The sequence below is a fragment of the Andrographis paniculata genome, unplaced genomic scaffold (genome assembly GCF_009805555.1).
Source record: "Andrographis paniculata isolate CXL003 unplaced genomic scaffold, ASM980555v1 Contig21END, whole genome shotgun sequence".
NCBI classification, from domain to species: Eukaryota; Viridiplantae; Streptophyta; class Magnoliopsida; order Lamiales; family Acanthaceae; genus Andrographis; species Andrographis paniculata.
This window is the reverse complement of record NW_026137502.1, coordinates 2,691,033-2,718,411: the sequence shown is the minus strand read 5'-3', so window position 1 is coordinate 2,718,411 and position 27,379 is coordinate 2,691,033. Positions and strand designations below refer to the sequence as shown.

General features: G+C 33.2%; 3 protein-coding genes across 6 annotated transcripts; 1 reads left to right on the top strand and 2 right to left on the bottom strand.

Annotated features, from left to right (window-relative positions):
* Window positions 1–1,187: 1,187 nt before the first annotated feature.
* LOC127244836 (putative lysine-specific demethylase JMJ16) lies at window positions 1,188–7,815 on the bottom strand. Of its 3 annotated transcripts, none has more exons than XM_051265359.1 (13): window positions 7,710–7,815; window positions 6,646–6,727; window positions 5,743–6,032; window positions 5,588–5,659; window positions 5,382–5,459; window positions 4,762–5,256; window positions 4,451–4,675; window positions 3,939–4,100; window positions 3,425–3,793; window positions 2,291–3,338; window positions 2,113–2,216; window positions 1,831–2,028; window positions 1,188–1,745 (listed from the first exon to the last, which is right to left on the bottom strand). In XM_051265359.1, exons 3-13 carry the CDS (start codon window positions 6,025–6,027, stop codon window positions 1,443–1,445), a joined length of 3,339 nt encoding a protein of 1,112 aa, XP_051121316.1. In that variant the 5' UTR covers window positions 6,028–6,032; window positions 6,646–6,727; window positions 7,710–7,815; the 3' UTR covers window positions 1,188–1,442. The 3 variants fall into 3 exon arrangements, with proteins under 3 accessions (XP_051121316.1, XP_051121317.1, XP_051121315.1); XM_051265360.1 differs by lacking the exon at window positions 7,710–7,815 and adding an exon at window positions 7,501–7,655; XM_051265358.1 differs by lacking the exon at window positions 7,710–7,815 and adding an exon at window positions 7,208–7,466.
* Window positions 7,816–17,597: 9,782 nt separating this feature from the next.
* LOC127244965 (CBS domain-containing protein CBSX6) lies at window positions 17,598–20,779 on the top strand. 2 transcript variants are annotated; one of them, XM_051265588.1, is made up of 3 exons: window positions 17,598–18,319; window positions 18,893–19,826; window positions 20,451–20,779. In XM_051265588.1, exons 1-2 carry the CDS (start codon window positions 17,976–17,978, stop codon window positions 19,806–19,808), a joined length of 1,260 nt encoding a protein of 419 aa, XP_051121545.1. In that variant the 5' UTR covers window positions 17,598–17,975; the 3' UTR covers window positions 19,809–19,826; window positions 20,451–20,779. The 2 variants fall into 2 exon arrangements, with proteins under 2 accessions (XP_051121545.1, XP_051121544.1); XM_051265587.1 differs by lacking the exon at window positions 20,451–20,779 and having other exon boundaries at window positions 18,893–19,962.
* A 2,365-nt stretch (window positions 20,780–23,144) lies between these two features.
* LOC127244746 (uncharacterized) lies at window positions 23,145–24,243 on the bottom strand. The gene is made up of 2 exons (XM_051265228.1): window positions 23,846–24,243; window positions 23,145–23,728 (listed from the first exon to the last, which is right to left on the bottom strand). Exons 1-2 carry the CDS (start codon window positions 23,909–23,911, stop codon window positions 23,480–23,482), a joined length of 315 nt encoding a protein of 104 aa, XP_051121185.1. The 5' UTR covers window positions 23,912–24,243; the 3' UTR covers window positions 23,145–23,479.
* Between the last annotated feature and the right edge of the window lie 3,136 nt (window positions 24,244–27,379).

Here is a 27,379-nt window from a genome sequence, read left to right as displayed (position 1 = left end):
ATGATACATGCTTTTTTAAGTGTCATAAGAAAGAGAATTATGTCAATGATTGTCCTAATGTATTATTTGTTGTATTTTGTGGCATTGAAGACTACGTACTTTTGTCGGATAAGAAGAGTGAAGATTAGGAACATAAAATCAAGATTAATGAGAATGAAGTTATCTAAGAGATCGAAGAACAAACTTAAAAATATTCATTAAAATAATCACTTGTGATTTGAGAATGCTTGGTGCTATGCCAAAGAATTTAGGGTTATGTTTGAATTTTTTTTTTTTTTATTTTTTTTACACTGTGCATTTATTCAAAAAAATATTCATTATGAGAATTATTGTATTGGTTTTAATTAATTACTTGGAGTAAGAGATTGATGCTTGAAAACGTAATATTTAGAGGGATTTTTTTTTTTTTCTACTCAGCCTATCGTGCAGTCTAAAAGTTGACTATAAAACCACAAATTCATAGCATTTGAGAAGGTAAAAAAACTCTTCAAAGTATGATCAATGTAGCGGCTTCGTGGAAAATGATTTGATGCTAAAAGACCATAGAGCCATACTTATGATAGTATTGACCACCAAGGTAGTTTCTTCGTAGAAAATAATTCAATGTTAAAAGAATATTGGTTTGAAATTGATTTCAATTATCTTTTTTTCTTATTTAGTTAACTCCTTCTAGTTTGTTTATTACTTTCTCTGTAGCTTAATTCATGCTTAGGTTTTCACTTAGGTGTTTTCATTTCAGCTATTTTGTGTAATTAATTAATTTATGTTAGTATACGATGTATTTGTATTATATTATACTAACATTTCCCATGTTGCGGTTCAGCATCTAGTTGTCCTCGGATTGGTAAGCAGAAGAGAACCTTCATCATAACATAAATAAATAAATAATACTCCTTCCGTCTCAATACAATAGCCCTATTTACCATTTTTATTAGTCTCGTCCCAAAACAATAGTCTCATTTTCATAAATAATCATATCACTGTAAAACTATCTTTATTTTTTCATTTTTATTACACAATTGCCACTCCTTCTTACACTGAGACACTCACAAAGGCAAAAATATATTTTACCCGTAATTTTTACCCACTATAGTTCTGGGATGAAGGAAATATATTACATACCATGCAATATCTTTTGTGCTGAATTTTAGGGATTACTAAACATACAGAACATTTTAAGTACTAACTTATTTTAATCAGTATTCAATAAGAATGTCAATAGCAAAATACTCAAAAATACATTAGATGAATCCTCAATCCTGCTACAACATTATATCAAAAAAAACGAATTTCTCCGCGCCGCAGTTGGTTCAGATCGGATTTTCGGACCATCGGAATAGCAAGAATTGCAGGAGTCCTAACAATGAAGCTCTGCATATACAAATTCAATACAAAAGTTTACAAAAAAAGAACGAAAGAACTAGTCGATCTTGCGATCTTATCTATCCCGGGCGCTCGTTAATCTTTTCTTTAAGAAGCCGCGTCAATAAGCTTTCATCTCGAGTCGAGTTCTTGCCGCTGTATATAAGGCTGTACAGTGTACCAAGTTCCTCTCGACTCGCCTTCTTAAACAGGCTGTCGAGCATCCCTCCGATCCTCGCGTCACTTTTCCCGACTTCTTGATCGCTTGCCGCATCGCATTTCAAATTTACATGCGCAGCTTTAGGCTGTTCGGGAATTTTCATTAGCGGCCGCGGCTTCCAGTATTCTGTGCAGATTCGATTCGGATCCATCGCCTGAATCACCTGTTCGACAAAAGTAACATCTGTCTGTGGACACCGATGTAAGAAGAATCGGAGTTTTGTTTTTTCGTTTTTAAACAAGACTTGCCTGAACGATTGCTGGCGAAGAAAATCCGAACATTTCCAAGCCGTCCAAACTCCCGGGAGGCTGCAACGGCGGGAGCTTCCCCTTCCCTAATTTGTGTTGCTTTGCGATTTCGTTGTTCACTCTCTCCCGAACCATTTCCCAACATCGGGTAGCCGACGTGTGGATAAATACTTCGCTAGGACAGTGCTCGACGGAAACCTTAGGACAAAACATATCGTCGAGGGTCGTTTAGGTTAATCATGTAAAGACACCGAAACGAAAGGACATGGAAAATTGTATTACCATAAATAAAGGGCCGTCGCGTCCAGCATCAAGAATCTCGGAAACGTAATAGCACATGTTTGTTGGGTCGAGGACATCGATGTATCGAACTCTGCTTCTGAATCCTGCATCCGACGTAAATCATCAAGCTCGATTCTAGATTCTATTTTATCGAATAAAAACGGCAGATATTACTTACCCTTCGGGTATATAGCTCGACTGTCGGACCATAACTTGCCGCCGTGTACAACTCCGAAGTCCAACGTTTCGATGTTGCAGTTGATTCTTCGGACGACTTTCGCGATCCGAGGGCCCTTCTGTCGGTAGTACCTGTCTAAATTATTCAGATGGCTAGACGACGTCGGAGCAGCTGGAACGTTGTCCATCGATCTCGATTCAAGATCCAACTCTCGACTACCGTCTTCGATTTTTAGCTTAACCTCGTCAAGATTTACGTCGACACAGCCGGGAACCAATTTACCGAAAGGACCACCGGACTCGGAAAGATCTTCAACTTTTACGCGCACAGAATTCGGGGGCCTTTCGAGCTCCGAGGAAGGGTCGACGACAATCTTCGTAGAAACTAAATTGCTGCTCGCATTAGCTTCATCGTCGCTCAGTAGGATGACATCTTTGCTCTCGAATTTTACCAAGGCTGAATTCTCCGGAGACTCCGTATACGACAGCGTTCGATCCTTTGACGAATCAACTTTGATCGAACACGAGCTCGTATTCGACGTCATCTTCACATTTTCAAGAGCCAACACCACCACAGGTGCCTTTTGATTTTGAGAATGACTATACTTTCCCGAATTTCCATCTGCTCGATCTTTTCCCGGCACTAAAGCGATTTCTTTCGAGCCCACGGGCTTAACGACGGGCCCAGGAGCTTGTTTCTCTTTCGAAACATACGAACTCAGAGCGAGCCCGAGATCAAGCCTAGCCCATCGGTACACGGCGCTCAGCTTCCCCTCCAAAGCTTCGACTAATATGTTCAGCTCGCCGATATCGTAGCGGAAAAGAAAAAATTTGGCGCCCCACGAGCAAGAACACAGCTGCCTTGCGTGGTTCAAGCACGCGTACTTATCCGGCGAACAGTGATGACAGCCGGCAGCCGATAGATGCAGATCGAAAAGACACACGCTGCATTCCCGCTCGCTGTTGGCGTCGAAAGAGCTCTCCATTTTCAGCGCCTGCGACGATTTGCAGAGCATTTCCCGTCGCATTCGCTCCAGCTCGACACGATTCTAAACAAATATTCATCTCAGTTTATACGAAATTAATTAAGCGGGTGCGCAAAAGGGGGTCGAAAAGAACTCGATAAAGAGTGTACCTTGAGCGCCTTTGATAGAATCCCGTCTTTTCCGCAGACTTCCTTCCATCTCAAATTATTTGTGGTGTACTTTCTCAAGAGATTATATTCCCAATTGGCTTTTACGGCTTCTCTAGCAGCGCCGAGCAGGAGTTTGTCATGGGAAATCGACGTTTGTCTGCCTTGCTCACGATAAAGTTCGATGGCATTTTGTCCGTGTGGTAACCAGTCGACGGGAGCAACATTGACGGCCTCAGCGCAGTTAAAGCCGCAATTGAATCCAGCATGGTATGCTCGAGGGAATGTCAGGACAAACTCCCCGGGATTTTGAACGCAGCGATAAACAGGTACTCCCTCGTACTGTAAAATCGATGGCGAAATCTGTGTGACCTGCACATTGTGTAAGAGATGCAGTAAACTTAGCAACTGAAGATTGAATTGACAAGAACGCCGATGTGAATTTTTCATTATAGATCCTGCAGTTTGACAATACTTCTTTTTTCATCGATTTTTGTATTGTAGCCTTAAATATTACCAGCTTATGAAGCAAGTCAGGTTGTTCTTCGAAGAGGTCCGGAAGGTGTTTTCTCATCGCCGCCTCAAGCTTTAAGGCATCTGATCCTGGAATTCCGTACCACATTTTTGGAGCTCCCCAATGCATGAAATTCAAGGAGTACAGGTGATGATCCTCAACATGCTGTTACCGATTAAAATCACAAGCAAAATGAAAACAGAAAATTAGAGGCACGGTTTAGAATGAATCCAGATAGCAAGAACAAAGAAACATTCTGTGTTGATTTAAATTCAATTAGTGCAGAAAGCTTTTAAATACAGGAGAAATCTGAGCATTTAATCTTTGAAATGCCATGTTTAAACACACAATTAAAAACTCAAGCTGTGGATCGAGCAAAAGCAAACAATGCGCAGCATTATCACAAAGCAAAACAAATTTTCGAAGGATAATTCTGAGAAACATTCAAACCCCAGAAATGGAATTAATTGTGTGGCAACTTAATTTAAGATTTATGAAAAGGATTCTTTCCTTACCCAACAAAATGAAGAAAAGCACATTCCAACATAAAGCCAAGGAACAAGAACACCTGATATATCACTGCTTTCAAATGAAAGAACGGAGCCCGGAAGTCTAGGGAAGTTGTTCAAGTTCCACCCTGATTGAACATACTTGGCATCGTCTGCAGAAGCAACCTGATGTGAATTTTTCGGGAATCCACTGCCAAATGATCCCGTCTCCAGGTCAGCTCCGTAGAGCACCTAAAAACAAACAAACAAAACCTCAAACGATAGGAAATCATCTAAAAACAAGAAAAAAGTCGAATGCAATCAGTATAGAACTTTACTTCGATTTCTTCTGTTGGTTTCTCCACCATTCGCCAATACTCTCCCTCGATTTCCTCTATGGAAGGCTTCCACACCTCGTCACTGTCATTTTTCCTGAAGTACTGGTTCTTGAAATCGTCAGCATACTTCTGAAACATCTCTAAGGTGAAATCCGGGCCGGGTTCAAACCCGAATTTATCAGCCTCATAAAGCTCAACTCCTCCGGCAGTTTTCATTTCCTGAACTCCATTACCATGATCGCCTCTGTTTTTCAGGCACCTCTTCTTTTTCCTCCTCTTCTCGGTATTGATTTGCAGTATTTTCCTCATGGAATGACGATTTTGAAGCTTGTCAATTCGTTGAACGCGAGTAGTAAATTTTGATTTATCCCATGCATCGTGTTCCTTCAGAGGACAAGGCGGCTTCCAAGAAGGAGGCGGAACTATGCGGCAGATTCCATATAATTCTGCTTTTGAACGAATGCTCGAAATGTATTTCAATGTATCTTCAAACTCCTTTATGCACAAAATTCATTAAAGAGAGAAAGGAAAACAAATGAATAAGATCAATAACATTGTGATTAGATTACTCTTCAAAACTATAAAATCAAACTGAATCAAAGTCGAGGGGCGATAGGGACCTCTTCAGAAGGATAAAAGACTGGAGCTTCCTCAAGATTGGGCTTTCGAGCTTCCCTTGGGCGCCATTTGGCAGTTACCTGTCCCAATTTTTTCATGGAAAACGTTAAAAGGTTGATCGGAAAATAAAAACTTCGGCTACTGCCTTGATGGAACTAATTTAGAACAAAAGTCCAAACGTAGGACTTGTTTAATAAGACAAACAGACCTTTTGGCAGTTCTTGCAAGTTTCACACCCGCGAACTACACCTTTTGGCAGCCGATTCTTCGAAAACATATTCTGTAAAAACAAGGATTAAATTTAGCACTGGTGAAAAGAAAATGCCCTAAAGTTGTTAACAAATAAATGACAAGACTATGAACCTGCTCAGAGTCAGATTCATCCCCTGAACTGCTATCAAACTGGTACTTTACCCACGGCCTACGCCTAAGAGGCTTACTTTTTTGCAAGCTGTCACTTAATCCGTAATCCGATTCCAAATGAACACTTTGTTCTTCAGAAGCATTAGCTGTCCCCAAGTAATCATTAACTTGATTAGAGTCGGCTCTTTTCAGCGTGAAGGGCGCCAGCGACTCAAAACCAGGGGGAATTGAAGGCATTTCCATGTTTTCGTCTTCAACACAAAATCCGGCAAGTTGTGTGCCCATTGCCACTGAAAAACAAAAAGGATTATAAAGCGTAACAAATAAATAAACATTCTTGTTCAAGAACACTACAGTAAGCTCAAAATACTTTCCAAATTTAAATCGTAGTGATTAAGGGTGCCCATAAACAATTAACTCCGAATGGATAAGGAACAGATCCAAATATCCCATTTCGAGGGCAAAATTAAAATTACAATAACAGACTACTACAATAAGCTAGAAGAGATATTAATTGAAAGATCGCGGCACAAGATGAATGAACTAATCTTAGAAGGCATAGCCCATAGAGGCAATGGATTATTGAACTACGAAAGAAATTTATCTAGACGAATAATGCATCTATATCACTTGTAATTTCAAACAGGCAAAGAAGGCTACAATCCCCTTAACTTTTTCTTCTTGATTCGACTGTTCTTAGATTAATATGCATTCCAAAAGCATTAGGATCCACAAACTAAAACAAGCCAGACAACACATGAAATTAAATCACCATTACAGTGAAGAACAGATAAGCATTAAGGTTATGATAGCACATTGACAATTAGCAGATGGCAAAGGAAGAAGGACATCAACAACAGCAGAAAATTTAGATCAGAAAACAACATATGAATCAAAACTTACATATCCTATGATAAGTTCTTCAAAGCTCCTTACAGAGCAATAATCCTTTCCTTTCCACCAGATTCTCCAGAAAAGAAACACTCTACAGAAGCAACAATCGAAATTTACTGATCATGTAAGGATCAATGAGAATAAACAGTCAGAAAAAGGGGCTGAATTCCACAGATCTAACCCTAACCCTAATTCAACCACCATCCAGCCAAGAACAACAACCCATCCAATTAAAGCTTTAGCCCAAAACACTTAAGGACAATACAATCACAGAACCCCAATTTAGATAACCAAATCAACCATGGAAGACCCTAATCCCAACAAGATTTGATGCTTGAGATGGAAAAAAAGTTGACAAAAAAAATTAATATAAAGTGGTTGGAATTGAGTTTATTTCCTTGCATCGACCAACTATATTAATAATCACAATAATTATTGAATTTTTACACCCAAAAAAATAAAAAGGAATAACCATAAAACCATGGGCAGAGCAGCCCATAAGTTTAGAGCGGAAAAAACATATATATATATATATATATATAGTTGAAGACTTCAAGAAAATACAACCCACCATACAAGATTCCTTCTAATTACAGAATTTTCTGCTGCTGCACAAGGAAAAGGTGGATGAAGAATGAAGATGAAGAGGAAGAAAGAAAGGAAACCCTTTTCTAACAAGAATCAATTTTTTATTTCATTATTAATCAAACACAAGAAAAAATTTCTAAGATGAGGCAAATTGACACACACATTGGCTTAACAATAGAATTAATATTTATTTTTTCATAAGAAAAACTATAAAAATAAAATAGAAAGAATTTGGTGCCGCTTGTAAAATACACATATACATACATAGAGTCGTACCTTCCATCATTTATTATCAACACGAAAAGGGGAAAGCAAAAATTAATTGATAATAATAATAATATAATAATAATAAAACAAGAAGAAGCGAAGATAAGTGCAGTTGCTGGGGAAGACGGAAGGAAGAAAGCAGATTGGTATTTAATTTTAATAAGTGTGTAATTGGGGAAATCAATAATCTGTCGATCTTGAATTGCCGTAAACCCTACCGCTATTATCATCAGACGGCGAGGTAATTAATGAGTCGGTTGTGCTTCACGCGCCCCCTAATTTCACCCACTCCCTTCTTCCTCTTCTTCGTTCGACATACATACATACATACATAAATATTTATATATGTATTAATTGTATTAGAGCTTTGACCTTGGACCTTTTTACAATGCCATTCTCATTCTCGCTGTTTCATATTGAAGTCGGACCGTGCTGCTAATTTGTTAATCTCTTACCTTCATTTGTTTTTTTTCATGTAGGTTAAAAGTATATTAATATTATATTTATACAATAAAATTAAAATAATTAAAATAATTTTATTAGTATTATGTGATATAAAAGTAATAATATTTATATAATATATTGTATGATGTAAGGGTATTTGTAATGTTAGGTAGATAGTACGTGTGGACAAAAAATTGTGTTATTTTTAATAAACACAAAATTTGTATAAATTATATTTGATTTGAATTTAAAGTGGGTCATATTCTCTAGTCCTTTGATTCTCCTCCCGGGTTGATTTATTTTCCAATTTGATTTTCTATGGCTTCTTTGATCCGAAGAGATTTGGTCTTCAGTTTGATTTTGGCGGGACTTTAGAGAAGCTTTAGTCTCCGTGCGGGCGATTCGATCGTCGACTTTGGATTTGATGTCCTCCTTGGACAATCCGTGGCTTTGATCTTTGATTTGGCTTTACCGCCTTTTGAAGGGTTATGGTGTCTGTGTAGGCGATTTGATCATTAGCTTTGGATTTGATGTCTTCTTTAGACGATCCACGGCTTTGATCTTCGGTTTGCCTTTTCCGCCTTTTTTTGGAGAGCTTCGGTCTCCGTGTGGGCGATTTAATCATCGGTTTTGGATTTGATATCTTCTTTAGACGACTGAGGCTTTGATCTTTGTTTTTGCTTTGCCGCTTTTTGAGGACTTTGGTCTCCGTGTGGGCGATTTGATCATCGGCTTTGGATTTGATGTCTTCTTTAGATGATCCTAGACTTAGATCTTTGCTTTGGTTTTGCCGCTTTTGTAGGGCTTTGTTCTCCTTGCGGACAATTTAATCCTCAACTTTGGATTTGATGTCTTCTTTGGACGATTTGCAGTTTTGATATTTGGTTTGTCTTTTTCCGCCTTTTGAAGAGCTTCGGTCTCCGTGTGGGCGATTCGATCGTCGGCTTTGAATTTGATGTATTCTTTGGACGATCCGTGGCTTTGATCTTTGGTTTAGCTTTGCCGCCGTTCGGAGGACTTTGGTCTCCGTGAGGGCAGTTTGATCATTGGCTTTGGATTTGATGTCTTCTTTGGACGATCAGAAACTTTGATCTTTGAGGAGGTGGATTTGGTGTTCCATAACGCTTTTGGCGGCGTGTCCCTTTGACTTCTGAATCGAAGAGGGCCGAGTTATTGCTTTGGTGAAGAACGCGATGAACACCTCGAAGCTTTAGGATAAACTTTGGATGCTCTTTCTTAGCTTTGATGGACTCTTCAATAGCTTTTGGAGCTTTGATCCTTTAAGAGGTAGATTTGATGCTCCATAACACTTTTGGCGGCGTGTCCCTTTGACTTTTGAAATGAATAGGGCCTAGTTGATGTTTTGTTGAAGAACGCAATGACATCTTGAAGCTTTGAGAGAAACTTTAGAGACCTTCCCTTGGCTTTGACGAATTCCTCAACGGCTTTGAGGACTTTGATCCTTCCTCTGGCTCGGACATACGACGAAGAACGTTGACTTCATCGATTCGTCAACCAATATTGGATCATTTGTCCAAATCAGTGACTTTCGACGAAGAACGTTTCGAATGACAAGAAGAACATGAAAAACAATACAGAAAGAAAAATGCTACTCTTTCGGCCCAATAGTAATCTACTCACTTATTTTTTTCATATTAATCTTATATCGTAGCACAAATTAAAGAAAAATGGCAAAAATAACTATTTTAATTATGTTACGCACAAATAATAATAATAATAATAATAATAATAATGGTAGCAGGATCTTAAAGGAAGTTAGGACACGAAATCAGGCGGAAAATGAGAAAATACGCACTCAGGTCGATTGGTCCGCGGTCGGTTGATCCGGTTGGTTGGTCCGCAGTCGGATAAGCAGGTCGGAAAGTCCGCGGTCGGACAGGATAAGGTCGGGCACGGAAGATCGGACGTAATAAGGTCAAACACGGAGGTCAGACAGGACAAGGTCGGGCACGGAGATCGGACGTGATAAGATCGGGCAAAGCAGAAGTAGCGGTAGACGCGGAGGTTTATCAAGACGAAGGTCGGGCAAAGAAAAAGTATCGGCAGACGCGGAGGTCTGTCAAGAGGATAGTCTGTTGAACCAGTTGTCCATCTAAGGAGATAAGCCAAACAAAGCCGGTCGGTTGGTTCGTTGTCGGATGGTTTGCAGTCGGTTGGTCCAGTCGGATGGTCCGTAGTCGGTTGGCCCGCGGTCGGACCAACTGAGGTCGGGCGAAGGACGGCTGATACGGCGGTCGGTCGAAAGAGGAAGTCGGGTGAAGAAGGACGGTTATTACGCAGGTCGGACCAAGTGAGGTCGGGCGAAGAAGAATGAGACGGACGATACGAGGTCGGACAAAAGACCAGATGGTGGTCGCTTGGTGGGGCGGCCAAGGATTCGTTTGGTCTAGCGATCAATTAGTCTCTTGATTGGTCGGTTGGGTTATGCTGTTGGCGAGATGGTTGCCATAACCGACCAAACGACGCTTCAAAATGTTTCGTAGTGGGCGGTTGCTGTAACCAACCAGGCGACGGTTCTTAAACATTTTCTTGAATGAATATTTGAGGATGTGGATTTTTTATATTCAGTCATCTTCAATTGACATCAAATTCAAGTGAATTGCTTTTGGGGATCACCATTTTTTTTCCAGTCTTTAGTTTTATTTTTCTATTTTATTTTTGTATCCTACAGTGTTTAGAAATTCCTAATCTCAGGCACTAATTATATCAAATTCGAAGATAATTTTCTATTTTCGGATTTTACTTTTTATTGTTGAAAAAATAACAAATTCGTAATTTTACTATTTACCATTAAAACTCAAAACCAAAATGAGAAGTAAACACACTCTATGTTTTTCTCACAAAATATCTCATAAAAAATATTTATTTTAATAACAAACTCAATCAAATTAAATATTTTCAAATCAAATCCAAACTAAAAAATTAAATATTTAATTTAATATTTAGAAAAATATATATAAATAATAAAAACTAAATCAAATCTTCAAATAAGGCACCACCCATCATAACTATTTATATTTGGTAAAAAAAAAAAAAAAACAAATTGTGTTTGGTCCTATAAACTCAGAAAAAATAATAATATATTTTAAAAATTTTATAGTAATAATCTATCCGTCCCATAACTAGATATACATTTGTTTTTTACACGTAGTTTTAAAAATATTAGTATTATATTATAATATAGTGGGAATAAAGTAGAATTGACTAAAATAACCTTATTAGTAGTATGTGTGATACTCCCTCCGTCCCATATCTATATATTCATTTATTTTTTATACGAAGTTTTAGAAATATTAATATTATATTGGGATAAAATAGAAATAAAGATAAAATGATTAAATTAACCCTATTAATATTGTATGATATAAAAGTAATGACATTTATATAATATATTATAAATTGAAAGGGTATTTGTAAGGTTAGATAAATAGTATAATTACTAAAAAAAAAATTGATACTTTGTTATGGGACGGACCAAAATGAAAAAATGGATAGATTGTTAAGGGACGGAGGGAGTATAAAAGTAATAACATTTGTGTAATATATTGTAAGTTGTAAGGGTATTTGTAATGTTAGATAGATAGTACAGTTACTAAAAAAAATAGATACTTTGTTATGGGACGGACTAAAATGAAAAAATGAATATTTTGTTATGGGACGAAAGGAGTATATATGATTTTTTATAACGTGAAAATTCGCAATCGGTACCTGAAAGTGCACAGTGGAAAATATATTCCCTTTATCCCTAGTAAATATAACTATGTGTTTTTTCACATAGATTTCATTATATTAGTATTTTATAAATAATAGTATAATAAAATAATGAAAATAATAATTTTGCTTTTAAATCTCTTTATTTTTTAATAATATTATGTAAAATATCAATGTATTTTTTTATTAATATATAAAAAAAAAATTTACTAAAAAACAATAATAATAAAACGAATATATAGAAGTTGGACAAATTGAAATAACTCAAAATTGAAATTTTTTTTTTTTTGTATATGTAAAAACAAACATTAAATAGTTGTTACCTTTATACTAACTAATTGGTATTTCTATCATTGATGTCTGCATATAGGCTCATATTATATGCTTCAGTCGTCTTATTCTAAAAGTCTCGTTTATTTTTTACGTGTTGATATTTGAATATTAGTTATTACATTAAAATATAGTACAAATGAAAAATATATATATTACAAAAATACTTCTATTTAGTGTTTTATAATATTTAATAGAATAATATTTGTACAAAAAATTATACAAATACAATAATATTTTTAATATTAAGTAAAATGACGCAAAAGGTAAATTAGACCCTTAAAGACGGACGGAGGAAACATATCATGTAATTGAATCTTTTATTATTTTAATTTTGTAACTAAACTCTATATGGAATTATTTCATAAATGATTTTTTTTTTTTGCACAATTAGTTCTTCGGCACCGGAAACGTGCATGTGTCACCGCTGGCATGTTGAAGCACACTTATCCATCAGGTAGTATGTGTCATCCGACAAACATGTGAATTTTTTTTAATTCCCTAAGTGATTAATTTTTTGCGTCTATCCGGCGGGCATGTGTACTCCGTTGTGTCAGGTGAATGTCATATGCGCATCTCCAGGCCGGAAGATCAATTGTGTAAAAAAAAATTAACTTATGGAATGATTTATGTAGAGTGTCTAGTTACAAAATCAAAATGATAATAAACAGTTACAAAACTAAAAAAATAGTCTTTCTTATATATTTTTTTTTAATGCTCAAGGATTTGTTTGGTTGTAGGTTCTCGAAATTTTTATTATTAGGTTTGGGTAGACCGGAGATGCGACCCGAACCCAACCTATTTATTTTAGGTCAGGTACAACTATTCGAGTATCGAATCGGATATAGATCAGGTCCAATATACCCTAATTTGGTCTAGGTTCGGGTTTAGGATGTAAAGGTAAATCTGATCCGGACTCGATTAATATATTAATAATATATCAATTATTTTTTTAAAAATAATAATAATCTAACAATATAATTTATTAAAAATATTTTAATTGGTTTTTATTTATTTACTGGGATTTTATTGTAATATTTTTAAATAAAATACATCATTTTAAATAAATGCTGGGTCAATGTCCGAATTTGAATCTAATTTCGAGTTAAATTATTAAGACTTACAGACCCCAAATATACAAACAAATTAAAGTAATAATCAATGAGAGTTTAACAATTCTAACTCGTAGACTCAAAACAATCATTGATCTAGAATTGACATTGATGCTTCCCAAACTTGTTATTTATGAAACTATTAAAATAAATATTTTATTTAATATAAATATATAACATTTGATGAATATAATTTTTTATTATAATATAAAACAATATTTAATTTAATAATTTTAAAATAATAAAAAAATTGGGAAAATCCACAAGTAAAACTCAATCCAAATTTGCAATACATGTATTCACTGTAGGGTTTGTTTACTTTCTATTTTTTTTTATAAGTGTATTTTTTGTACTCCTCCGTCCCATAACAAATTATCCATTTTTTCATTTTAGTCCGTCTCATAACAAAATATCAATTTCCTTTTTTAATAACTGCTATCTAACATTACAAATACTCTTACAACTTACAATATATTATACAAATGTTATTACTTTTATATCACATATACTAATAAAGTTATTTTAGTCATTTCTACTTTATTCTTACTATATCCCAATATACTTCTTCTCCGGGAAAAGAAGTTCACGACCCGTGGGATTGTTTACCAAAAACACAGATCTCCGCAAAGTTGTAAGTCGTTCGGTTTGAATGCTACATGAAGAATATAAGCCTGATGATCTACCCCCTCCCCCCTTCTTCGATTCTCTAAATGTTATTTTTTATGTGCAAAAAGCAAATGAATACTTACTTATGGGACTAAGGGAATATATTAAATATAAAAAATCATATCACTATATAAAAAATTAATATTTATATTAATTATCTAAATGAATAAAATATATATTACATATATTAACACAATATATGTATATATATATATTTTTTTATAGATAATGTACCACCCAAAAAAATTTTGGATGAATAAATCGGTAATGTAACATGGGATTCATTTTATTGTAAATATTATAAAATTTCTAATAAATTTGTCACAATATTTTTATTTATTTCACTATTTTTTAATTAATTCTTCAATAAAATTTTATAATATCCTCAATTTATTTTTAATATATCAAATTATCATATTAAAATGTTATTACTTTATAATTTTCGTACTTCATCAAATTTATATAATTTTACTTAATGGAGAGTATATATATACCATAAGTATTGTATTAAGATTCATTGTGTTATTACTAATCCAAGATCAACAACACATATTCGCATAAGAATATCCCGAATATAACGAAAACTTAAAGAAATTTTTATATATTTCGAAATCAATAGAACTCGGACTCAGTTTACCCATATATCAACCGAAAACAACGCAAACACTCAATCATGACCCAAACCCAAGCGACATCTACAGAAACGCACAAACAACGCGAATCAAACCACAATCTAAGGAAACTTCAATATTCTAAGCCTAATTTCATCGCGGACAACAATATACACCACTAACAGCAAATCAGACTAGAATTGAAAAAGCAAACCGATGGACAGCCTCAGAATAGGTTGAACATCATCAAGCACATCGAATCCTCAGCTTCGCCGGACAAGACCACCGGAAAAATCGCAAGGAAGATCGGTTTGAAACCGCCGTCGGGAGGTTAGGGCTTCAAGAGAGAGAAAGGAGCGTTGTGAGAAAATGAGCGTGAACTGGGTTCAAGGAGGAGAACCGGTATATATATTAGACTAGTAATCAAGTCCAACGGTCCAGATTCAAGCCACCGATCCAACGGCTCTGATTGAGCCTCGCATAGACGGATAGGATCGCGGGTACCGGATCCGAATTTTGGATGAACGGGTCGAGTTGAGTATTATTGAGCCTCCAACAATTATAGGCCCAAAACCATCACACATTGTGACATATATTTTGTAAATTATTACCGTATAATATTAATTAATATATTACACTTATATTATATTAATATATTTTATATGCATATTGGCTTGTGTTTGATTGTTGATTATATATATATTATGCAAATTCATAAAATTTCATAAGATATTTTCCTTTTCAAGAATTGAACTCTCCAACATTATTGCAAAATAACTAGTCTAGTATTTTATTTATTTATAGAAATGTAAATAGAAAGTGACAGCTGAATTTTAAACCAATTTTCCATGTGGTTTCTTCGAAGACCATTCATTGTTATACATGACAGATTTTTATACTATTAAGACTTCGATTAAATGATTTGTAATTTTAAATTAAAATTAAAATTATTTTTGGGTGCAAATTCAAGTCTTACATTGAAAGTTGCGAAGAAAATTACACATCTTATAAGTCCCGAGTGAACTCCATTAGAATTAGGCTTTTTTAGAAAATATCCAAAAACAAATCCGTACGAACTCAACCCAAAACAGACGATATGAGTTGGCTCAGTCCCAACAACTATTAAATATATTAATATTTTTTGAAAAACATATCAATACTCTATTTCAAATCACAATTAAATAAAATTTTATGTTTTAAAATTATTAATCAATATATTTTTATTTGCAATGTAATATTAAAAACATGTTTTAAATATAAATATTAAATCATAATTTATTTTTAAAAATTCAAAAAACTCCCAATTTTTTTTCTAAAAAAGAATTGAGATTTGAGACATTCGTGAATGTGGGCTGAAGTATAAACCAATTTATGGATTGTAAGATTAGTAATTAAACAATGATTGGCATTATTACTCCCTCCCTCGTCCCATATAATTTGTCCCTATTTTCTATTTTCGTCTATCCCACGTAATTTGTTCATTTCTTTTTTGAAAATATAATTGTACACTTTAATCTCATTTTAAATTTTAAATTTTATAATTTTTTAAATTTTAATTAAACTATTTAGTTATATTAATCTTAATCCACAATTATTTTTATTATACGATAATTACTTTTAATAATATACTTCTTGATTACTTACTAATCACATTTTATATAAATTCTAATATCTACGGTAATAGGTCCATAATACATGGGACGGAGGGATTATTATTATTATTATCATTATTATTATTATTATTTTATTATGATAAATTGCATAATGCTCATTTATTTTAGCAAATATATATAAAATATTTGGTATTTTATATATATTATATAAAATTCTTATATTAAATTAAAATATGCACGAAAATACTCAATTTTAACCAAAGTAGATATTTAATTATAAATATTCATCTAATTATACAAATTTTATATAAAAAAAAAAATCATATAAAAATATTTAAATAGTTTTATTTGAATAAATTATATAAATGCATAAATAATCAACAAATTTTATATTTTTCAGAAAAAATAGGTAACATTTTTTAAATATATTGTTGGTAACTTATTTATTTATTTTATTAAAAATATTAAAATATTTTATTTTTTATTTATATAAAGTTTATAATTAAAAATGTATTTACGGATGAGGTTGTTCTTTCTATACTTTTTTTCTAAATATTTTTTCAAAAAAAATAGTGTGCTGAGTATATTAATTGTTTTTATATTTTCTACACAATTTTTATATATCACATATAACAAAATATTTTTTTAATAATTTTACAAAATAAACACACCTTAAATGAAAAAAGAAAATCAAGTAATAAATAAGATATGCTCTCTTCGCTTTTAGATGTTATATTTACTCCGTCATTGTACTTAACATAAAAAATATCGATATAATTTTTTCAAATATCTTCTCCTTCACTCCTAAAGGTCATATTTACCGATATTGTAGTTAACATTAAAAATGTTACTCCCTCCGTCCCACATACCGTGTCTGCTACACTGTAGACACGGTATTTTAGGAGAAGTGTAATTAGTAGATAATTAAAAATGTATTAGTGAAAATAATTATCCTATAATATAAATAATTATAAATTAATATTAAGATAACTAATTAGTTTAATTAAAATTTTAAAAAATAAAATTTAAAAGTTTAAAATGAGATTAAAGTGTATAATTATTTTCCAAAAGAGAAAAATGACATGGTATGAGACGGACAGAAACAACAACGTGGACATGGTATGTGGGACGGATGGAGTATATTATAAGACAAAAAGTAAATGAGACGGTATAGGCCTTGGCGGATGACAAAGGTAGTAAAATACTCCCTCCGTCCCAAACACCCTGAAATATTTCCTTTTTAGTATGTCCCAAACACCTTGCAATATTTTCTTTTTAGTATGTCCCAGACACCCTGCAACATTTCCAAAATAAAAAATAATTAATTATACTTAATCTCTACCCCACACTTTATCCGTTCACATCATCTAAATAAAAAAATAAAATATATATTTCTCTTTTCATTCACATCACCTAATTTTTAAATTATCTTACTTAATACTATCCATCTAAAAACACATGCCAAAAGCAAATGTTGCACCTTATTTGTTTGGGACGAAAGTAGTATTTTTTTTTTTGTATATTTTTAATAAATAATAATAATAATCATAATAATAATAATATTATATTAGAATACAGATAAGGATGAACATAGAAAGCAGTATTGGTAGAACACAGTAGCCAGCCGTACCTTCACATTTCCATTGCTGCTGCTGCTGCTGCTCCACATTCTTCGAATTTCTTCGCCAATTCTTCTCGATTGATTTCCTTAATCTCATGGGCTTTGTGGATGCAGTGTTGAAGAAGCTCTTCTCGACAAATCAAGCACCAATTGATGGCGACCACTTCCCCGATTGTTCTTAACTGGAATGTTCCCATTCTCGCAGTTATCCTCTCCCTGATCCAATCCCTTCCCATTCCCCCCTTTCATCTTCTCCTTATACTCCTCCACTCTCTCTTATAGGGTTTTCCATTCCCCGATTCGGAATCTCTTCGCAGTTGCAGCAGCCTTAATTGGATCGCAATCCATCGATTCTATGGCGTCGGTGTTTCTGTACCATGTCGTCGGCGATCTAACGGTGGGGAAGCCGGAGCTCCGCGAGTTCCCCGACACGGAGACGGTGGCGTCCGCGATTCGAACCATCGGCGATTCCTCTGAGGGAGGCATAACGGTGTGGAAGAAGAGGTCGCCTAAGAGCGCCATGGAGAATGCCGAGGCGAGGCAGCAGCGGTTCGTTGGGATCCTCAATGCGTGGGATATCGTCACCTTCTTAGCTAGAGAGGATTGTTTGGCCGATCAGGAAAAAGCTCTAAACACGCCTGTATCTGAAGTGGTTATCCCCAATAATTCTGCGCTCCAGGTCGTCGATCCAGGCACTAGGTATTGTATCCTATCCTCGCCCTAATTTTCGATTTGGTTGCTGCTTTGATGATCTGTTGCGGTTCGAATTCATCTGGCTAGGTTATCGCTGTGTGTTTTACTTCAAATTGCTTTGTCTCCGTTTTCTTCTTCTGTCTGACGCCATTGATGGTGGTTATTGCTTGAGAGAACGTATAATTTTTTGTTCCAACTGTTGATTTCTGAAATTGTATGGATGTTTCCATCAGTTTTGCCTGTTCTAGGGTTCTGCCATAGCTGGATTATTTGGTGTTCTGTGATTCTGCATCATTAAAACGAAATAGACCTGCTAGAACATATAGATTCAACTTATGCTTTCAATTTGCAGCTCTACATTAGATCATTGCTCCTTTGAAAAAGTATGATGAATTCAATTCTCCTTGATCATTCATTTCCAGGATTCTTGAATATTTGATTGCTTGTTACCATTTCTGAAATGCCATAATTGCCTTTCTGTTAATCCTGCTAGAATCAATGGAATCGATCCATTTCTGTGATTGTGAGGTCTTTCTTCTCCCCATTATCGATACTAACCCTTTCCCTTTCTTGTTTAAGATTGATCGATGCTTTGGAGATGATGAAACTAGGCGCAAAGCGCCTCCTTGTCCCAAAAAGTCTCGTCTGGAGAGGAATGAGCAAACGTTTCTCAATCCTTTACAACGGAAAGTGGCTCAAAAACGTCGATCCCTTAGCAGGCAGTAGCTCCAACGCTTTACTCAGCGCCAACCGTCTGCAACAGTCGTCATCTTCGACATCCTCCATCCAAGACAAGTTCTGCTGTCTATCCCGAGAAGACGTCCTCCGATTCCTCATCAACTGCTTAGGCGCCATAGCCCCATTACCTCTTTCATCCATAGCCTCCCTCGGAGCGATCAATCCCAACTACTGCTGCATCGAAGCATCCTCCCCGGCTATCGACGCGATCAAGAAAGTCCCCCGCGATCCCTGCGCAGTCGCCGTCGTCGAGCAAACCCTTGACGACCGTCACAAGATTCTCGGCGAGATATCCTCGATTAAACTCTGGCGTTGCGACTACATGGCCGCCGCTTGGGCGTTGGCAAATTTGTCGGCGGGGCAGTTCGTGATGGGAGTCGAAGACAAGTTTTACAACACGGTGGGGGGATCCCATCAAGAGTCTTCTTTAATCGACGGCGATACGAGTTCAGGCGATTCGGGAGAGAGCCCGAATCGGCTGCGGAGATTCAGCAGCAGAAGCGTGGGCTTCTTCGGAAACTCGTCAAACCCGAATTTCGCGAGGAGCATTTATCGCGGAAGAAGCGCACCGTTGACGTGCAAGGTGACGAGCTCACTGGCGGCGGTCATGGCGCAGATGTTATCCCACCGGGCGACGCATGTTTGGGTCACCGACGAAAAGGACGACCTGGTCGGCGCGGTCGGGTATGCCGATATATTGACTGTGGTGACAAGGCAACCTGCGACAGCCATTTCGGACAACAATGCTGCATCATGAGCAACCAAATGTACCCTGGTAAGAAGTATGAATATCTGGCCTTTATATACATATATATATATATATATATACTTGTTTTGTAGGATTTTGGATTCCATGGGATGGTATTGAAAGTCTTTTGTGTGCAATAATAAGTTTTGCATGAAGGCCATAATTGGTAAAATGTTGGTACAATTTAGGTTGTGTTTTTTATTTTTATTACTCCCTCCATCTCCGTATCTATTTTTTCATTTGGGTATCTATTTTTTCATTTGGGTCTGTCCCATAATATCCATTTTCTTTTTTAGTAAATATACTATCTACATAATATTACAAATACTTTTACGATTTCTAATATATTACACAAATATTATTACTTTTATATCACATAATACTAATAAAGTCATTTTAGTCATTTCTATATTATTCCTACTATATTTCAATATAATGCTAATATTTTTAAAATTTCATGCAAAAAGCAAATGAATATCTAGTTACGGAAGGGAGGGAGTATTATTGTTTTTTGATATTAAGCTTTCATGTGAGCATTAGGTAGAAAATTGAATCCACTTTCTAGTGGGGATTTGGAGTGTTTACAATGGCTTTGGTTAAGTAACGTAATATATAGTCCACACAGTATATTGATTGATTGAACATGTGTAGCATGTGTAGCAAGCAAGATTTGGACCTTACGATTACTACGAGTTAATCCGACACAACAAGATCTGATCTCACAGTTACAATTTTACTCCAGACCGTTAGACTATCTCTTACGGGATAGGCTATAACTATTTTTGATCGTACTAAAGTTGGTTATGACGTCACATTCAACTGTCATGTCTTTTTGATCATTTAATAAATTTTTCGGTTAAACCTTTGGATTGGCCGGATTTCGCTCATTCGCAAGCACCATGAGTTTGTCGATTTCGAAAATCGAAGCTCCCCTACAAATAGAAAGTTAGTATTTTATTTATCGTTTTGTAAGAAAATATATATATTTGATGTGATGTTATGATATGTTTTTTATTTTTTCTCTCTCTCTCTCACAATTATTTAGTTGAAATATTTAATTGGAATATACCATAATTAGTTGTTCTATATTACAATCAAATCAAACTTCAAGCAAGATAATGTTAATTCAAAGGGTTTAGCAAAATTGTAGATAATAAAGTAGGTAGGTAAAATTGTTAGAGCTTTAGCAAAATTTGAAATATGACAAATTCAAATCTAATGATCTAAAATTCTAAAATTGAAAGGATAGGACGAATTTAACTGCGTAATGGATTCCGCAAATTTAATCAAGATGTAAGAATTTCTAAGAGATTTTGCATAAGAATTTTTTAGAGAATTTTTGGAACGAATAAGTTAGCGTAATGGATTCCGCAAATTTAATCAAGATGTAAGAATTTCTAAGAGATTTTGCATAAAAATTTTTTAGAGAATTTTTTGAACGAATAAGTTATATAGAGTTAATTTTGGCAGAGTTATTGAAATAATATTTAAATTACTTGATTAATAATTATGAGCTAACTCAAGCCAATGTCCAAATCAAATCCAATTTAATCTATATCCCATTGTCCATTTATTATTATTGAGATAAAAATACAAATAAAGATAAGGTAGTTTGTTTATGTTTCCATTTAGGACACAACTTTTTATATTCTTATTTCTTCCTCTTTCACATACCCATGTAACAAAAATCATATTTTGGAGAAAGAATATACTCCCGTTGGCTCTAGTCTGTAAGGTATTAGATTCGATCGGAGGTTTACTCAGTGCGTATTTTCGGGTAACGGCTGCGGGTTTCCATGTCATCCAAAAAAAAATATAGAATTTACAAATCAATAATAAAGAGTCATTTAAGAGTAGTGTAAACCGATTCAAGGCCATATTAGTTGTAGCAAAGAAAAACAAAAGATTTATGTAGTAAGTTTGTTGTAAGAATAGAGTTTTCTTAGATAATTTAGAGAGTACATGAAATTCTCTAGTTGTTATAAGAGATTAAAAATAACATTTATTTATACTTTTGGAAGGGAATCAAAGAAAATCCATATAGTATTGAAATTTATAAAATATTGAATAATTAGGAAAAAAATTTAAATTTTTTTAAAAAGTCATAATATTTTTCATTGTGAAGGCAAAAATTGTAACATCACTATTAATCACTAAAACTCACAGAAATTTATTGACCTATTATTACATTCGATAAATGGTTATCACAGTGAAATTATAAATAATACAAATAGTAAATGTTTATTGATTTGTTTATAATTGAGATATTAAGGTCTGGTTTGTATTATGTCTGATTTTGGGCTTATTCAGATTGGTTTTTTTTTTAAATAAAAATGTTTAAATATAATAAAGTTGAAAGTATTTATAAACTTCTAAAATTATCAAATAGGTCATATTCATGTGTTGTAATTAATTTATGTCAACATAATTCATTGTGTTGGTTGTCAATTCGTTTATATATATATATTGTGTTTATATTTATATATTTATATCTTTGATTAAAAATCCACTTTTCAGATATAGCTGAAAAAAAATAAACAAAGTTCGAAAATTCGATTCAATTCGTCAAATAATTTTTTAATTTATATATTTTAAAAACATATTATAAGTATATAATAAAATAAAAATTAATTATATATTTAATGTTAAAATTTTTAGTTATCTAAAAATATTATTTTATCATAATTTATTTATTTAAACTAATATAATTTACTTTTAATAAAAAATAATGCAAAATTAAATTTAAAAAAAAAAAAAAAATTAAACTCAAACTTCCCCGCCCGACACAATTTGAACTGGGTTGTGTCCGAGCCTAAGCTCATAAACCCGATTTAAAACAAAACCGGACTTGTCCCCGGATCAACCCGAATTGCCACCTTTACTTTTAGATTAAAAATTAATCTTAACAATAATCAAGATTGTATTAATAACCTAATCAGCATCATAACTCTACCTCATTTAAAAATGCATGCAAATCCTAATTTTGAAATCCCAAATCTTGATTCTTGAATTACAATAACTCACTTAAATACTCCTACTACCTTCATAAAGACAGTAATAATAATACTACAACAACTGAGCTGTAGGGGTCATCAAGAAAACCATGGGAATGGACCATTCTCATTCCACCATGTTTTTATTTCACCAAAACAAACACATATACTGCCCCCTCAACCCCCAACCACCCCTCCTCCCAAATCATGCACCAAAGTTTAAGTAAAATTCAATTTTTTCAACCCCTCATCAGATAATATTAATGAATTCATCATAACAAGAATCACCCATTTTCAAAACCAAAAAAGGGGCCCCTAAATCTGTAATCAATCCACAAATGTAATCAACAAATACCAAAATACTTCTTCATTCAATCATCCCATCATCACTTCTTCCAAATCCCACTACACAAAACCAAAATCCCCTTTACTTCTTCAAGAAACAACAACAATGGCTACCAATAATCTCTCTCTCTCTCTCTAAACAAGAAAATCATCATCATTATCATCATCATCATCATTTCCTATCCACTATCCCTTAGAAACAAAACTCTAAAACAAACAAACACATAATACTAATAAGAATACATTATCTTCCTTCCCACCCCCACCCCCAAATGCAAAACTTCATTCAATTGGTTTGTTTCTAAAAGCACAAAAAATTAAAAGGGGAACTCAATCAATCAATCAGATATGGCATCCAAAGCAATTGCAAGTCTTGGGAGTAAATGAACAGAATCCAAAAGGCCTGTTTGGAATGTTGCAGTTGATTGCATAGCAACATGGCGATAGTAAACAGGAGCCCTTGCTTTCACCCCCACAGCACGTGCACAATGAACACACCTGGAAGCTCCCAAGCTTCCTCCTGCTGTCGTTCACCATTACTCTCATCTCCACCTCCCCCGCCGGCACCATCTCCGCCGGAGATGCGCCCCCCTGCAAAAATCCAACCCCCAATTTCGTACAGTAGCCGGATTTGCACTCAAAATCATCTTTCAATTTTTCGCGAATTTTCAAATTAGGGTTTAGAGATTCGAGAAAAAACTAACTCACCGTGTAGAATCCGATTCCGAGTAGAGAGGAGATGAGCAGCAAAATGAACACGCCCATTGGACGCATCTGCAAACGGTTTTTCTTCCGCTTCTGATTAGGGTTCCTGGCCCGGCCGACTATCGATCGAATGAAAAATTGCGAGGCGTTGGATCTTTGATGAGGGGAAAAGTGGGAGTATTGCCTGACAAGTAAGTTTGATTGGGTGAAGAAAAGGTGGGGTTTGCTGAAATTGAACGGCAATTAAGATGGGGCTGGTTCTGCAAAAAAAATTGAAATCTGATGTTGGATTGATCTGCTCTTCCTCTTCCCGGATCTTGATGTTGATGATGATCTTGAGAGGGAAGAATGGAATTGGGGCAAAAGGGATAGAGAAAGAAAAAAAAAAAAAGGAGAGTGAAGTGAAGCGGTAGTGACAATAGGTAGGCAATAAGCAATAGTGGTGTTACTTTTTTTTTTTCTTTTTCTTTTTTTTTTTTTTAATATCCACAATATATTAAAAATAAATTAAAATTGATAAGGGGTAGCAATAATGAGGATTGTCTTTGAATCTCACATGCTCATTTTCTTTTGTTGTGGTTAGGCTTTGTTTTAGGGGTTTTCTTGTCTTTTTCTTATAATAGAAAAGAAATAAAAATGTATATATATATATATATATATATTTGAGGACCGCGACCTAAATTCAACACTGTATTGACAACAGATCACATCGTATGCATTGTAGTCTTATACAATATAAAAAATAGTTGATTTCAGCATACTACATACTATTATTTAGCACACTTGTAATTATGAATTAACAATACAAATACACCAAACGAATTAACAATATATGTTATAGTCTTACACAGCGCATACTGTTATACACTACCATTTTTTTATTTTTGTATGACCCAAAATAATGATATCATTTTTTAATTTAAATAATTGTACTACTTAACTAACAAAATAAATACCCTTACAACTAAAATATATTATACAAATATCATTATTTTTATATCACACTATATTAATAGGGACATTTTTTTTTTACTATAAATTAATATAATATTATATTAAAAAATTTATGCGCAAAACATGAACGGAGGGAGTAGTGAATTTGGGGATACGTATGATTCTACTCCCTCCGTCCCACATAATTTGTCCTTTTTTTTTTTGGAAAATTAATTATACACTTTAATTATATTTTAAAATTTAAAATTTAAATTTTTTTTAATCTTAATTAAACTATTTGATTATCTTAATCTTAATCTATAATTATTTTTACTAAATAATAATTGTTTTTATTAATATATATTTTAATTATTTACTAATTATACTTTACCTAAATTTTCGTGTCTATGGTAATACATTCATATTACATGGGACGGAGGGAGTAATATATTAACATAAATATACATATGTGCGGTGGATGCGTATGATTTTAATGCATTATAATTGGGGTTTTATTTTTTGTAAGATTTTTAGTTAAATTTAAGTTTAAGTAGAATGTTAATATTTTTAGATAAAATGATTTGTGGTAAGTATGAAAAATTGTACAAAAAAATATAAAATATATTATTTTAGTTTGAATTTTTTTTTTTTGTAATGATGTTTTTGATTTTTTATAATAAAAATGTTATTCTCTCTGTCTAAAAGAGTTGTCTTGTTTTTTATTTTCGTTCGTTTTAAAATAATTGTCTTATTTTTTTATTTAGTAATTGTGGTCTCCACTTTATAACAAAATTATTCATACTTTTCCAAACTATCATTAATTATTACTCTAATCTACTTTTTTAAATCCTTAAAAAAAAGCAAAGACATTTTAGTCTTTTACATTCTATTTTATACTCACTTTCAATTAAATAATATTATTCCTTAATTTTTATGTCAAACACCCAATAAGACGTCTATTTTGGGACGAAAGGAGTATTATTTTATTATTTTTTGGTTTTTGTATAAAATATTTAGTATTTTTATTATTATTTGTGGAGATCGCAATTAAAAATAATTTTGAAAGAGCAAAAAAGTATTTTACTCCATCGTTTCCATAAATATAGTCTTAATTGGGTTCGATATAAAATTTAAGAAATATTGATATTATATTAGTAGCAGGTAAAAAGTATGAATAAAAGACTTTTTTGCCGTTGTGAGTGTATTAGTGTAAAAAGTAGTGGCAATTGTGTAATAAAAAAAAATATAGGTAGTTTTACGGTGATATAGTTATTTATGGAAATAAGACTATTGTTTTAAGACGGACAAAAATGATAAACAAAATTGAGAATGAAGGAGTATATGAAAAAAATAGTTTTAATGAAAGAGTATATGAAAAAACATAGTTTTAATGAAAATGTGATTAAATAGTATTTATTTTAGTTTAAAATTTAAACCAAAATACTACATGTGTAATGATCAAAATATGTGCTTTTTTTTTTTTTCCCTTTTTATCAAAAGTTGTTTACTATTTGGAGTTTGTACTCAATCTGTTTCATAATAAAATATTTATTTTTTTATTTTAGTCTGTCTCATAACAAAATATTTTTTTTTTAGTAACTGTACTATCTATTTAACATTATAAATACTCTTACAATTTATAATATATTGTATTACACAAACACTATTACTTTTATATCACACAATACGAATAGGCTTATTTTAGTCATTTATACTTTATTCCTATTACATCTCAATATAATACTAATATTTCTAAAACTTCGTGTAAAAAACAAACGAATACTTAGTTACGAGAAGAAGGGAGTACATTTTTGTTTCTAGTACTCCCTCCGTCCTATTGAAAGGTTATCATTTTTCATTTTCGTCCGTCCCAAAACAAGGTTACCATTTCCTAATTTAGTAATTGTACTACATACTTCACATAATAAATACACTTTCAACTTACAATATATTACACAAATATCATTACTTTTATATTACACTATACTAATAGGGGTATTTTTGTTTTTTTTACTACAATCCAATATAATACTAATATTCAAAAATCTACCTGCAAAAAACAAACGCCACCCTCGTTGCGGGATGGAGCATAGCATTATAAGAAAAGAAACAATCCCTACTTTTGGTTTACTGACAATAAATATTTTTACATATTTTTGGGTTGTGAATTTTTTTTGAATTTTTTATTTTAATTTAATATTTTATAAAAAAAAATAATAATCCTTATAAATTTTATAGAGAAATAAGTCAAATAACAATATATACTTTTATCCATTTTAAAAAAATTAATAATTTAATAAAAAAATATTATTTTTTATATTATGGACATTATTTTTCATATTTAACATAAAACTAAATTACACACACCCAATATATATATTTCTATCAAATAACACGTAAACATATTTAAAATAAAACTAAAATAAACACTCCCAATATATATATATTTGTATCAAATAACACGTAAATACATAGTAAAAAATAGAAACATTTATAAAATGATCAAATATCACTATTTCCGTATGTTAAAATATCTTTAAGTTATAGGGCAAACTTTATAAATAATACTCCCTCTGTCCCAGATGCCATGTCCACGTTGCCGTT

What these genes read in the sequence shown, in the direction of transcription:
- LOC127244746 (XM_051265228.1), bottom strand. Translation starts at nt 23,911, where the DNA reads ATGCGTCCAATGGGCGTGTTCATTTTGCTGCTCATCTCCTCTCTACTC. An exon ending in TCGGAATCGGATTCTACACG is followed by an intron (nt 23,729 to 23,845) that starts GTGAGTTAGTTT and finishes GGATTTTTGCAG; the next exon opens with GGGGGCGCATCTCCGGCGGA.
- LOC127244836 (XM_051265359.1), bottom strand. Translation starts at nt 6,027, where the DNA reads ATGGGCACACAACTTGCCGGATTTTGTGTTGAAGACGAAAACATGGAA. An exon ending in AACCAACAGAAGAAATCGAA is followed by an intron (nt 4,676 to 4,761) that starts GTAAAGTTCTAT and finishes GTTTGTTTTTAG; the next exon opens with GTGCTCTACGGAGCTGACCT. An exon ending in GCTTTTCTTCATTTTGTTGG is followed by an intron (nt 4,101 to 4,450) that starts GTAAGGAAAGAA and finishes AATCGGTAACAG; the next exon opens with CATGTTGAGGATCATCACCT.
- LOC127244965 (XM_051265588.1), top strand. Translation starts at nt 17,976, where the DNA reads ATGGCGTCGGTGTTTCTGTACCATGTCGTCGGCGATCTAACGGTGGGG. An exon ending in GTCGTCGATCCAGGCACTAG is followed by an intron (nt 18,320 to 18,892) that starts GTATTGTATCCT and finishes TTCTTGTTTAAG; the next exon opens with ATTGATCGATGCTTTGGAGA.